The sequence below is a fragment of the Anabrus simplex genome, chromosome 6 (assembly GCF_040414725.1).
Source record: "Anabrus simplex isolate iqAnaSimp1 chromosome 6, ASM4041472v1, whole genome shotgun sequence".
Classification (NCBI taxonomy): domain Eukaryota; kingdom Metazoa; phylum Arthropoda; class Insecta; order Orthoptera; family Tettigoniidae; genus Anabrus; species Anabrus simplex.
Window position 1 is genome coordinate 166910300 of NC_090270.1, and position 14467 is coordinate 166924766.

Sequence of the window (14467 nt, forward strand, 5' to 3'; positions counted from 1 at the left end):
GCTTTATGCAGAGGACAGTGTTCCTGTCCACCAAATAAGAGATTCAGCATGTCACTCTGGAAGGAAATGGCAACAATTCAGGAAGGCTTCCTTCCTAAAAAAGAACTTAGTTGAGGGCATCAAATACCGTTTACCGGATCACGACGGGGTTGTCAAAATGCCGAAGCAATCTTATGAAGTAGGGCCATGCTGCAGCCACAAGATGTGTTTGTGGATCCAGTCCCCAGGCAGAGGGATAGGAGTTACCAACCAAGCAAGTGGCTACATGGTTTGGGTCACATAGCTTTCTGCTTGCATTCGGGAGAGAGTGGGTTTAAAACCCACTGTCGGGTGACCTGAAGATGGTTTTTGGTGGTCTCCCATTTTCACTCTACGCAACTGAATTAAGGCCACAGTAGTTTTCTTCCCACTCCTAGCACTTTCCTATCCGATCATTGCCATAAGACCTATCTGTGTTGATGCAACATTTAAAAAAAAAAGCAAGAGAGAGAAAACAGCAGCTGAGTTTCTCCTGGACATGGGAAGTAAAATAAGCACAATCGCCGTTCAATTTGGAGAGATCTACAAATTTGGTCCTATGACTTATTGTTGTGTCTCGATTGTTGGTATGTTAGATAGCACTGCATTTCTTGATTATAATCAAATCTCTCCAACTCAATTGTGACTGGCTTTAGGAAAAGGGGCAGTTGCCACATGAGCCTGCCATTATAGTAGAAACATCCCAAACTTTATTGTGATTAGTAGTAGGAAATGTGGCCTGCCATTATCAACAAAACTTCCCCAATGCCTACCTTACATCAAAAACAACATATAGCATCCTCCCTGTTTTGTTTCTCGGATAGCACTAAGAGACATGCAATTTAATATTATCATCCTCACTGCAGGAATTTACGGAAAAATCCGTATGCAATTTAGAATACTGTAGTGAAGCTCGGGTACATTTGCTAGTTATAAAGTAATTTTCAAGATTGTGACCTCCCACTAACTACTTTTATGGTTTTGGAGATGCTGGAGACTGGAATTCAGTCCCACAGGAGTTCTTTTACATGCCAATAAATCTACCAACACGAGACTGATGTAATACACTACCACCAGACTGAGCCAGGATTGAACCTACCAAGTTGGGGTCAGAAGACCAGTGCCTCAACCGTCTGAGCCAACTTTGTTCAGCATCAGTCTGTTATATCCTTTCAGATTACATTTCTCCTTTGTTGCTATACACTTTATAAGATTATCACATGCGTTACTTGATAGGCTGTTACGTCACATTTTTACCTATAACAGTAAAAATGTATCTTGAGGTTTAGTGAGATAACCCAAGATTACTGGTTCAAAACTTTCAGTGGTAAGGAGCTATATGAAGGGCTGAAAAATGTGTCTGTCACTCTATGTCATATATATGATACCAGCACATAAAAGGTCTATGGCAACATATTCACTCAATAACCCTTAGAAGTTAAATAAGTTTGGTTTGCTATGTAATTCTACTTGTATTAATTTTTCTGAAATATATAGGTGAGTTATCTACTTTTTGTGTTACAACTACAAGTTTTTACTTAATCTCAAACTAATATAAAATACATGAATACATAAATGCTAGAAATTCAGAATTCATACTTAAGCTTCTGTTTTTCAATAGCACATATTAAAGCAATTATCTCAATGAAGGCCTAGTTCCAATGAAAACATTTTGGGAAGAAATTAGTTTCTCTTTGTCTGGATTTTTTCTTCTATTTGTTTTTTGGTACACTGACAAAGACAGGTATTATGGCAACGACTGGTTAGAGGCAAAAGGGAACTGAAAATTGTGGTCCATGCATTGGTTCAGGAAATACTGAATCAGGGACTGTTACACACTTCATTTGATGATTCAAAACAGGATAGTAGAACGTTTTTTCATATGTCTAAACATTCATTTCAAGAACTTCTAGTTGGAATCAGCAAAGAAATTGTAAAAAAGATGCCATCATGGGACAGACCACTCTACCAGAAGACACCAAAAGGATATATAATATAGCGACCAGCAGTATTGGAGTATGCAGAGGGTGGTAAAAGTCTGCTACCACTGTGCCACGGAAGTGCTACTAAAATAGTGGTATGGCTGCAGCCTCTGTGAAACCTTCAATATATTTCCTGGTATTGTGAAGAGCAGTGCCACTTTCTGCAACCACCATCAGTGGTTAAGCCAGTTACTCAGACCATTTGGACCACTGGTGTTTTATGGTAATAGCTCTGTGTGAAAGCCCTAATTTATCTGTACTATTCACAAACAGCAGTGTTGCTTAGCAGGGCCACCAAGTGACCTCATCTGAAGGGAGCTTAAGTGAGACTAAATATGATACTGTACTGGGATTGACCATACATAAAGTATTTCTTAAATACTATACATCATAATGAACTGATAAAGTATTGGCATGTGTGTATTTTTTGAGCGTTCACAAAAACAAAGTCTCACAGGAGCAAGTAGTCGACTCGCACAACGCTGCTTGCATCATCGCCTAGCCTGCGTTGGTCAAAGACAGGTCGCGTCATACATTCTCGAAACCATGCATTTAGAAAATTTCTGAATCCTAAACCAATTGAGGTATTGATTCAGAAACAATGGCATCTTATAGTGCACTTTCCGAACATCTCCTCATGTTAATTCCTCCTAAATCTATCCAGGGATTACGGAGATATTAAAGGTTTTGTAAAACATTACATCAGAGCCAGTTCTATATAAATGGGCCACTGCTCTGGGTAATATCATCAGTTCTGCTCAGTTCACCAACAATTCAACAGCAGTCTACACCTCAACAATGTTGGTATGCCACGTGCTACGAAGTCGTATCTACAAGACGAGATTATGTCCGAATTAAGTGCAAACTTTGGGACATAGAATAATTTTGGTGTTACGGAACATATACAGTTTCAGTGAGTAGAACCTTATTAAGGAACTTGTAGATTTTCAAGTTCGACTCCTGGACTTGTGAATCAAAGTGTAACCAATACTTACGTGTGTGACATATGTCATAACAGTTTTAAAGTGAATTTAATTGAAAACTTTAGCATTACGATTTGAGTGACAGAATATTCAGATATGTTGCAAATGGACTTTTCATATTACAAGTGTTCTAGTAGTTCACTTCATACATTGTGGAGACTGCAGTAGTTATAAGTGGTATGTTCAAGTGAATAATAATAATAATAATCATCATCATCATCATCATCATCATCGGTTTGCCCTTCCAGCGAGCCGGGTAGGGTGTTTGAAAACGAGCGTCTTCCAAAGTTGCCTATTCAAAAACATTTCGTTGTCCAAGACAGATTCCCAATTCCATCCTCTTCTCTCCACGTCTTCCCTCAGTTGGTCCATCCATCTTCTTCTTGGTCTTCCAGCTGGTCTTCTACCTGTTATTCTCTTTTCCAAATAAGCACATGGTAACCTTGTGCTATTCATTCATTTAACATGCCCAAACCATTTAAGTCTAGATGACGTAAGTCTTTCCTCCATCGATTCATTTAGACCTAGGTTAGATCGGATCTCATCATTTTTCACATGATCAAGTCGGGTCTTTTGGAGGGCAGTTCTAAGAAATTTCATTTCACAGGCTTGAATCCTACTATAATCCTTTGATGTTAGTGTGCAGGTTTCCAGAGAATATGTAAGGATAGGAATGAAATATGACTTGTACAGGGTCATTTTTGTTCTTTGTGGGACTTTCTGATCCCATAGTAGGTGTCTAACGATGCTGTAAAAGTTAGAGCCTTTGGTTACTCTGTTTGTTATTTCTCTCTCAGCTCTGTTATTACTAGCGATTGCACTTCCTAAATAACTGAATTGGTGTACTACTTCAACTTGGTGGTCCTGTATTTTTATGTTGCATTCTGTATAATGTCTGCTGATTTTTAATGCTACTGTTTTTGATGGGTTCAATTTCATTCCATAGTCATCAAACTTCTTACACCATGCATTCAGATTATTTTGCACTCCCTCCTCTGTTTCATCCCATATTGCCACATCGTCTGCAAACACCAGAGCCTGAAGATCTATTATTATAATAATAATAATAATAATAATAATAATAATAATAATAATAATAATAATAATAATAATAATAATCAGCTCCAGGTCTACACCCAATGTGCCTGTGGTTGAGATATCTTAAACTCTCCGAAATAAATAGTCGTGGCTTATCATTATATAATTTCCCAGTACAATACCTCGGAACTTTGGAAAGGAATTTTTCCCAGTCTTTTTATTTTAGTTAGTAACCTTCAGCAATTCAAATATTTTGCCATTTCCTTTACAAAATAATTCGTTCTTAAAATTCTCATTGCTAACCCCTGACCTCTAGAAGGATAGTACATCTGGAAATATGCTCTACAGGGGCACTTGGAGGAATATCTGTGTTTAATCTCAAGAACATCACCAGCGGTGATAGACAAGAATAAATTTGATGTGTCTGGATGTACTGGAGAGTACATATATATTTATTTAAGTAAAATCTATGATTCCACCTATTCAATACATTATACTTTAGCAATGCAGTTTTTTACATTACAGTTTAATATTTATTTGGTACCAGTTTCGACCCTGTTCGGGCTCATAATCAGCCATAAACATTCAATTATACAATTCAGTCCAAAGGTCCTAAAACAATACATTTTTAATATGGCATTTTAGTTAAAATAAACAAATATGGCATTGTCAAGCTTAAAAGTTAAATGATGATGAGACACAAAGATGATAAAAGCACATGTGTTTTAGTATTATGGCAAATTGAATGCCGTTATAGAGTAGATACAGTTGACTCCAGATACTGAGGTTCTTAAGTGTGTATCTTCCACATAAGTTCTAAAGGTGTATGACCTTGTGTAGCACTGAATTAAGTTGTAATCGGTGGTGGAACGGAGAACTGGAACTAAGCATTGTGTGTTATGAAAGTAATTATTGAGTTTGGAAATGTAAATTACTATTTACCCTTTATTTGAAAATCATTGATTATAGTGTTTCTTAATATCTGTTTTCCTTGGACAGAATGAACATTGCAAGATGCAAGAATTATTTTTGAAGTGATCTTTGTATTCAAATTTAATGTAAATTGAAAGATTTATTGAAACTTGGACTGAATGAACATTGCAAGATGCAAAAATTATTTTTGAAGTGATTTTTGTATTCAAATTTTACGTAACTCAAAGGATTTATTGAATTTTTTAAAATTCTTGTATGATATTTTGGTACGTCAAAAATAGTAACATTGGGCTTTAAACACATGCGGTACATAACTTTGGATCAGTGGGTACTGCACGTGGAGAGATCAGGTGATGTAATTCCTCTTGCATCAGTAGGCCGGGAAATGACCATATATGGTCATGCAATTGGATTGGCCAAAATAACGGACTTCCCGATTGGAGAAAAAAACGGGAATCTAGTGGAATTTGTATCCTATTGGTCATTTGTGATCAGGCCGTTTCCGGTCTTCCTGCCAGCTAGGCATGTGTAATGCGATTAGGCCGCGTCTTTTCCATCCGACTGCCCTAGCGAGTGTTCGCGCTCGGGACCTAGTTCCCCTCAGGAACTCCAGCTTTTCTTGGTAAGTGCTATTTCTGTCCTATTCTGATTATATTTGATTTCATTTAATTCTTTCTGTGTTTTGGTATTTTTGCATTTATTGAAATTTTCAAAGTTTTAAATTCAATGTGTCTGAGTTTGCCCTAGATTCCTGTTGTTTCTAATTTCAATTCTTTCACCTGCACTTTTAATCAACAACACATTGTAATCCAGCATAATCCTACAATGTTAAACCTTGTGTTTTACTAAGTTGCTTAAGTATCTCACTCATGTTTTCATTTTGTTTTAGTGGATCTGTATCTCTTGTTACAGTATTTTAAACATCCTTGGTTTGTGAGGTTTTAACTTTGTTTCTTGTAATTTTTGTTTTGTTAATTTTAATATAGTTGAGCTAGAGGGTGAGTCTTGCGAACCATTTCTTCCCCATAACGTCATACCTTCCCATGGACCTCAATAGGGATCCTGCACTTTCCACAATCCTTCCTTAGTTGTCATTTTTTTTTTTTTGCTAGGGGTTTTACGTCGCACTGACACAGATAGGTCTTATGGTGACGCTGGGATAGGAAAGGCCTAGGAGTTGGAAGGAAGCGGTCGTGGCCTTAATTAAGGTACAGCCCCAGCATTTGCCTAGTGTGAAAATGGGAAACCACGGAAAACCATCTTCAGGGCTGCCGATAGTGGGATTCGAACCTACTATCTCCCGGATGCAAGCTCACAGCCGCACGCCTCTACGCGCATGGCCAACCCGCCCGGTAGTTGTCATTTTTAGGCCTGTAAGTGTTCACTTATATTTGGTTCAATTTTGGGTATTTATAAGTTATCTGTCATGTTTCCAATCTTTGGGATGTGAAATTGCCACTACTGTGTCAGTTTCCTTATTTATTTTATTATTATTTGTGTATCTGCCGCTTCAATTTTATTTGTTATTATTTTCTGGGTTCATATCATTTTATTATTATTATTATTGGTAGACACGCATATCATTATTATTTTTGTATTATTATTATTATTAGTTTGTGTAGGCGTAATTAGCTCGTAAGGCTACAAAGTAAACACAATTATGATAAAAGTTTGTAAAATAAGTGCTTCAGAACAAGCTGTAGGTATTAATTGGTCTAAAATGCATATCTTTCACATCAGTTCTGGCGACTGTAGGACCTTGCTTAACGCTGTTAAGTTCTACACATGACGTAAACAAGCACAAATGCTTCAGAGTATAGCATTTGTATGCTGCTAAAGTAAAACTAATAGGTTCTAGGTACTAATTGTTTTTAAACTGCATGTCTTTCACATAAGTTCTAACAGTTGTATGGCCTTGCTGACACTAATGTAAAGTAAATAAGTCATACATATAATGTAAGCAAATTAAAAACATATCATTGGATGAATTTCGAGTAGAGGTCTAAGATACTGAAGGCAAACGCTGTGCGTGAAGTTCAAATAATGTTCGTAAGAAAAGGTTGGTGAAGATTTCTCAGTTCATTGCACAGCAATTGGATCTTGCGCAGCGGTGTGAGGAGCATGGTTGATAGTGAATGACCTTTACCTCTACTTGAAGTTCATCCAATGATATGTTTTTAATTTGCTTACATTATATGTAAGCCGGCCCCGTGGTGTAGGTGTAGCATGTCTGCCTCTTACCCGGAGGACCCGGGTTCGCTTCCTGGCCAGGTCAGGGATTTTTACCTGGACCCGAGGGCTGGTTCGAGGTCCACTCAGCCTACGTGATTAGAATTGAGGAGCTCTCTGATGGTGAGATAGCAGCCCCGGTCTAGAAAGCCAAGAATAATGGCCGAGAGGATTCGTTGTGCTGACCACACGACACCTCGTAATCTGCAGGCCTTCTGGCTGAGCAGCGGTAGCTTGGTAGGCCAAGGCCCTTCAAGGGCTGTAGTTCCATGGGGTTTGTCTCACATTATCTGTATGACTTATTTCCTTTACATTGGTGTCAGCAAGGCCATACAACTGTTAGAACTTATGTGAAAGACACGCAGTTTAAAAACAATTAGTACCTAAAACTTATTAGTTTTACTCTAGTGGCATATAAATGCCATACTCTGAAGCATTTGTGCTTGTTTACATCATGTGTAAAACTTAGCAGCGTTAAGCAAAGTTATACTGACGCCAGAACTGATGTGAAAGATGCATTTGAGACCAATTAATACCTACAGCATGTTCTGAAGCAATCAGTTTTTGAACTTTTATCATAATTGTGTTTACTTAATTCAGCACTACACAAGGTCATACACCTTTAGAACTTATGTGGAAGATACACACTTAAGAACCTCAGTATCTGGAGTCAACTGTATCTACTCTATAACGGCATTCAATTTGCCATAATACTAAAACACATGTGCTTTTATCATCTTTGTGTCTCATCATCATTTAACTTTTAAGCTTGACATTGTCATACTTGTTTATTTTAACTAAAATGTCATGTTAAAGATATATTGTTTTAGGACCTTTCGACTGAATTGTATAATTGAATGTTTATGGCTGATTATGAGCCCGAACAGGGTCGAAACTGGTACCAAATAAATATTAAACTGTAATGTAAAAAACTGCATTGCAAAAGTATATTGTATTGAATAGGTGGAATCGCAAATTTTACTTAAATAAATATATATGTAATCTCAGTTCAATATGGACCAATCGAAATGAAGTTTCTAACCCTTAATGTACTGGAGAGGTAAGAAAGTACCTCATTCAACACTGGGGAAGCTACTGGTTTTGCTTGCTGTAGTAGAACTGAAAATGTTATCTTCACCATTACATTTTCTTCCTGTTTCTACTTCTACACATGTTGCCATAGCCACTTCATAGCTGGACACTGCTTCCTGTTTTGGAATATTTACTTAAAGAGGGGAACGGAAATTCCTTAACCTCCTCAGCATCACACATTTTTTTGCCTTCCATTATTGACCACATGCAAACTCACACAGTTGTAAATATATGATTATCGAAATCTCAATCAGTAACCACAACAAAATCCAAGTAAATGAACGAGTACATGTTATATCCTTGGCTTTATACCTAAGCGTGACGCCTTGCGAGTGCTGGGACTCCTACGTTGTTGAATTCTTGTTGCTATGTACATTGGTTACTAGAATGTAATGATTACAATTTTATATCATGAAGTAAATTACGAATAACCATGATATTTTGTAAAAAGTGATTAAAAGTATAAATTACCTTTTACTAGTAATTCAATTCTTGATACGATGTATATCGGTTACTAGAATGTAATAATTACAATTTTATGTCATGAATTAAATTAGGAGTAAAGATGACAATTTGTAAAAAGTGATTACGAGTAAAAATTGCAAAGAAAATGTGTTCCTTGCTAATAATTCAATTACTTTTACTCAATCATTTCCCAACTCTGGAAATAATATAACAACAATGGTGCACAACAGTTTTCTTTCTCTAAATATTGCTACTGGCTAATGGTAACTTGTAAAGGAATAAAATACTTTTAGTAAACAGAAAACAATACACTTACCTTGGTGGCATAAGACGAAAACGATTGAAATAAGCAGGATCCGGATGTCCAAATGCATGCTGTACATGAAATTCTAGAGGACGGTCTGAGAAAAACATAACAATATAAGTTATATATGGTATATACGTTTACTCCTAAATTTACTACAATACGAACATTGTAGTGAATGTCCTTTTAGAGAAATAAACAATAAAAAACACAATACAATAAACAAAACACAAAACAAACATTGTATTAAATGTACTTTTAGAGACAATACACATTTTTATGTATTGAATAAGGCGGATATAATAACAAGAATTTGTAACTATTAGTTGTAAGTTCAATACGGGCAAAAACATGAAATTGGTCTTATGCAATAAGTGGTATGTTCCGGGCTGTCAGCAGAGAGATGGCATGGAACGGCATCAGTAGACGAATATGTTTGAGTGGTGTCTTTAAAAGTAGGAAAAATCACAACATGAAGATTAAGTTGGAACTGAAGAGGACAAAATGGGCAAATATTTGTTAGGAAGTTAGGGATTGGAATAACTTACCAAGGGAAATGTTCAATAAATTTCCAATTTCTTTGAAATAATTTAGAAAAGGCTAGGAAAACAACAGATAGGGAATCTGCCACCTGAGTGAGTGCCCTAAATGCAGATCAGTAGCAATTGATTGATTGATTGATTGATTGATTGATTGATTGATTGATTGATTGATTGACTGATTCTGTAATATATGAAGTACTAATCTACAAGGATTAATACTTCAGGTCTTTGCTGATCTGTCCTTAGTTTAGAGCAGATGGCATATGGCATCATCTATGAAGTATTACAATTCCTGTTTATAAGAGGATGCAATAGAATATATTATCATGTGTATCATTACTCCTATGCACATGTAGAAAGCTGATAGAGATACATGCAAATAATTTTGATCATTTGCTGAAATGTGCAAAGTACCATACAGAGCACATTAGTCTGGTTATTACCTAGCAGGATCCAGAATGAAACTTGAATGCAGTGAATTTCTACCAACACTCTTTTAAGTGTAGTTCAGCAATAAAAGAATTGTATCATCGCCATAAGACTTATCTGTGTCGGTGCGACGTAAAACAAATAGCAAAAAAAAAAAAAAAAATACAAGGAACGGGATACCAAAATACTATTACCAGTAGCGATATCACTAGAAACAAAACTGTCATGAGAATGACAGGTATTAAATGTAAGTTTCTTGGCTGTGAGTCCACACAGGTGTTGAGTTGTTCCAAGAATGAATGAATGAATGAATGAATGAATGAATGAATGAATGAATGAATGAATGAATCAATCAATCAATCAATCAATCAATAAATAAATAAATAAATCAATCAATCAATCAAATATTAGGTAAATATCTTGTAATTGTAATCATTCAAAGAATACAAGATGTATTATTTTAGGAATTAATAAAAAATTACTGTAACCAAAATTTGCCAATCCAAGCATGTGGCTCGGTATTTGGTACTCGAAGTGCCTCTGATTGCACTTCATCCATGAGTGTGTCGAAAGCTGATTGACCTACATTGACACTCCTGGCTATCACCTGTCATATTGGTGGATTTATGTGGAAAGCCATCTGATATATTATGTAACGCAGCACAAAAATGATCACTTTTTGTTGTTGTGCCTATTCAGGTATGTTTAATGGAAGAATATTTAACCAGCGACCTTTTGTTATGTATAACAGGTTTTAAGACATTGTTCCAACAATTAATCCATTGCCACTCTTGACATGGCATAAGCCCAAAAGCCTATACAGTATCATGTCTATAATTAATCCATTGTTTGACACTGCCTTACAATTCTTTTTTTTTTTTTTTTTTTTTTTTTTTGCTCTGACACAGATAGGTCTTATGGTGACATACAATTCTTTTATTGCTGAACTACACTTAAAAGAGTGTTGGTAGTGTTGGTGATGGGACAGGAAAGCCCTAGGAATGGGAAGGAAGCGGCTGTGGCCTTAATTAAGGTACAGCCCCAGCATTTGCCTGGTGTGAAAATGGGAAACCACGGAAAACCATTTTCAGGGTTGCCGACAGTGGGGTTCAAACCCACCATCTCCCGGATGCGAGCTCACGGCTGTGTGCTCCTAACCACACGGCCAACTCGCCCGGTCCCTTCCTTGTTAACCATAATCTCTGAAGGAAAGTGGTTTATCTAATATTCACAAGTTGTACATTTTCATGGAAAGTGGCTGTGACAAAAGCATTGTTCTATTATAAATCATAACTCCTGCATTGCTTGACTGACAGATAAAAGACAAAAACTTCTATGATTGTAGAGTTTATTTTCATTGACGCATTTTTGAAATACAGCAGTAGGCTTGCTGGTATTGAATCAGGTTCTGAATACTTGTGTTACTTGTGCAGGGTACCATAGCCTGTAGTTACTTCAAATACCTCACTATTGTTCTGTTTTTGGTGGTGATGCTAAAAGTGTACCTATGTGCATAGAAATGTTAAATCCACCACTGAGTGTGGTTTAAGACTTGTGTACTTGGCCTATAACTACTGTAGACTATATGAGTGCTGTCTGACAACTGACAAGTGGAAGTTTGTGGTAGCATTGGATGTGACTAAATTTGAACCATTACCTATAATGATATCATGTAATGGGACAATATGTCTGCTCAAATTAAGACAAGGATGTAAGAACCAATGTGGAATTTCTCACAGACAATCATATCAATTACTGTATTACCGTACAATAATCATATCCACACCTACTTATTTGCTTCAGTCACTTAGTTTCTTCCTCTTTTTCCTGTGAGTATATGAGTTACTGTTCTACATTACACATATCAAGACTGAAAATATATCAAGAATACCCCTCTCAAAGCATGGGCATTATGACCAAAGGAGTTTTATGGATGCACACCCCCCACCTCAGCCAATATTTTATCAAAGGGGAACCAGGGGACGGAATACAATGACCTGAAAGGAAAGAAAAAACAAACATAATCTCGTGTATGATATCCTTGAAAACAGTAGGCTTGCTGGTAGTAAATTCCACATAAAGTTATTAGCATGGCAAAATAAGACTTAGGTATAATGAAACTCTTAACCAGCTTGGAGTAAAGAACTAAGAGACAATGCTACATTTTAAGCTAGGAACATGCGAATAATTTAGGTTGTTCGTGCAAATGCTTTAAGATTTTCTTTGGTGCAATTATCCAACTACAAGATGAAGAGAAGTATAGTGTGCATGTACCAGACAATAAGAAAAAAACGGTGATAACGTCTTGGATATCCACATATAAGAAGCCTACAAAGGGAAATAAGAGGAAGTGCATTATTCCTCCCTTAACAAAAATAGTGCCCCGTCGATGGTTATCTTTACCTTGCCGTGGTGATGGGGCTTGCATGGTCAAAAGATCCTGAAATAGATTAGCTACTGGAAGGGCCTTCAAAGCTGGACAGGTTAACCACTACTCTGATAAATACACCTTTGATAATTAAAAGTCAGACTTGTCAATACTTAGAGTTGTTTAATTAATTAATCTTCTGTCATCATGTTTTGAGGTCTTACTGTCCTCTTCCTCAGCTATTTTTCCTCTCACCACCAATTATCTCTTGGACTTCTCAACCAAACATTATACATCAAACACCAAAGTTCTAAACATCTCTTAATAATAATAAATATAATATGTCATAATTACAATACAATATATCCTAAATGTCATATAAGAACATTAAACCTACACTATTCTATTTACAATTTTCTTAAAATGTCATCCTTGTCTATTATCTAAGAATACCAAACCAGACCAAACCAAAACCCCATGACACAACAGCCCCGAAGGGCCGTGGCCTACCAAGCGACCGCTGCTCAACCCGAAGGCCTACAGATTACGAGGTGTCATGTGGTCAGCATGACGGATCATCTCGGCCGTTATTCTTTGCTTTCTAGACCGGGGATGCCATCTCACCATCAGATAGCTCCTCAATTGTAATCACGTAGCCTGGGTGGACCTTGAACCATCCCTCAGATACAGGTAAAAATCTCTGACTTGGCCAGGAATTTAATAAAGGGCCGGCATCTAGGAATACAATCCATTTATTAAAATTAGCATCTCATAAAATATTTCTACTAAAATCTTCCAATTCAGAGATCATGTCGGTTAAATTTTGCTGGTAATTTCCATCTGTCCTTAAAAATCCTTAGAGTTGTAGCTCTTCATTCCAATCTAAATTACAAGAAAGAAAAGCCTATCTAAAAATCCATCTCTAATAGAATATTATATTCTACTTTACTCTGAGAAATTTCCAATTGACTTACTCGAGTATGCTGTTATCATACATAAACATAAATTGACATTGACCTTAGTAACGGGTAACATGCATGTCAACCAAACACCGATATCAGGATCACTATCTTTTCCTCTATTTTCCAAATGGTGTAGCATTAATAATTAATAATTAGGACTATGAACTTTATACAAGACATATATTTAAATTGCATGCCTTATGGGCACAGCTCATCTTCTGTGATTTATGCCTTGTGCAACTGAACTCTGCATACTTGGCCTTGTACGTGTGTATCGAGCGATGACATTATTACTGTTACTATAACCATATTAAACTGGGATCCGACGCTGCTAGATGAACTGTATTATTAATCTATGTGTCTGTATGACACAGATAATCTTCTGTGCAAGGGCGCATGGAACATTTTGTCTACATATCTACTACTCATTTTATATGTGGCTATTGGGACATCTCGTCACCTAATTATTCTGAAGTATTTATCTGTGGTGTGTATGTTTGTAAGGGGCTGCCTGGCCGAGGCGGTAAAGGCGTGCTCGGTTTTCCCGGAAGGACGTGGGTTTGAATCCCCATCAGGAAGTCGTAAAATTTAAGAAACAAGATTTCTACTTCCGGAGGTGCATATGGCCCTGAGGTTCACTCAGCCTACACCAAAAATGAGTACCAGGTTAATTCCTGAGGGCAAAGGCGACCGGGCGTAGAGCTAACCACTCTACCCCATCACATGCCGAGGTTAACAATGGTGGAAGCCTTTACCTTCCACTCCTCCAAGGGCCTTCATGGCCTGTACGGAGGTGACTTTGCTTTGTTTTGTGTATGTCTGTACTGTGGAGACTGCCAAACGAACTCCTACGCCATCTATGTGCGATGATTGGAACTCCAATTTGTGCACTGAGTGTGTTCGCCAGAGTGCGTACCTATGCTAGACGGTGTTGCTTCTAGTGGCTTATAGTGGAGTATGTCTGTTGACTGGTAAACTGTTTTGAATGCGGACACGAACTGCAGCAATGGAGTACTTAGCCGCTCCTAAGACTATGAGCCTACCTTCGGGTATAGGCTAAAAGGGGCTATATCTACCCCAGCAAGGGAATTGTGCTATTTTTAACCTTCTTATTATATTATA

General features: G+C 37.1%; 1 protein-coding gene across 1 annotated transcript in view; it reads right to left on the bottom strand.

The window, feature by feature from the left end:
• Positions 1-14467, bottom strand: part of LOC136875613 (uncharacterized) — a 312390-nt gene that overhangs the window by 47689 nt on the left and 250234 nt on the right. The window contains exon 10 of the mRNA XM_067149147.2: positions 9057-9141. Coding sequence (XP_067005248.2) covers positions 9057-9141 — 85 coding nt within the window. The remainder of the gene's footprint in view (positions 1-9056; positions 9142-14467) is intronic.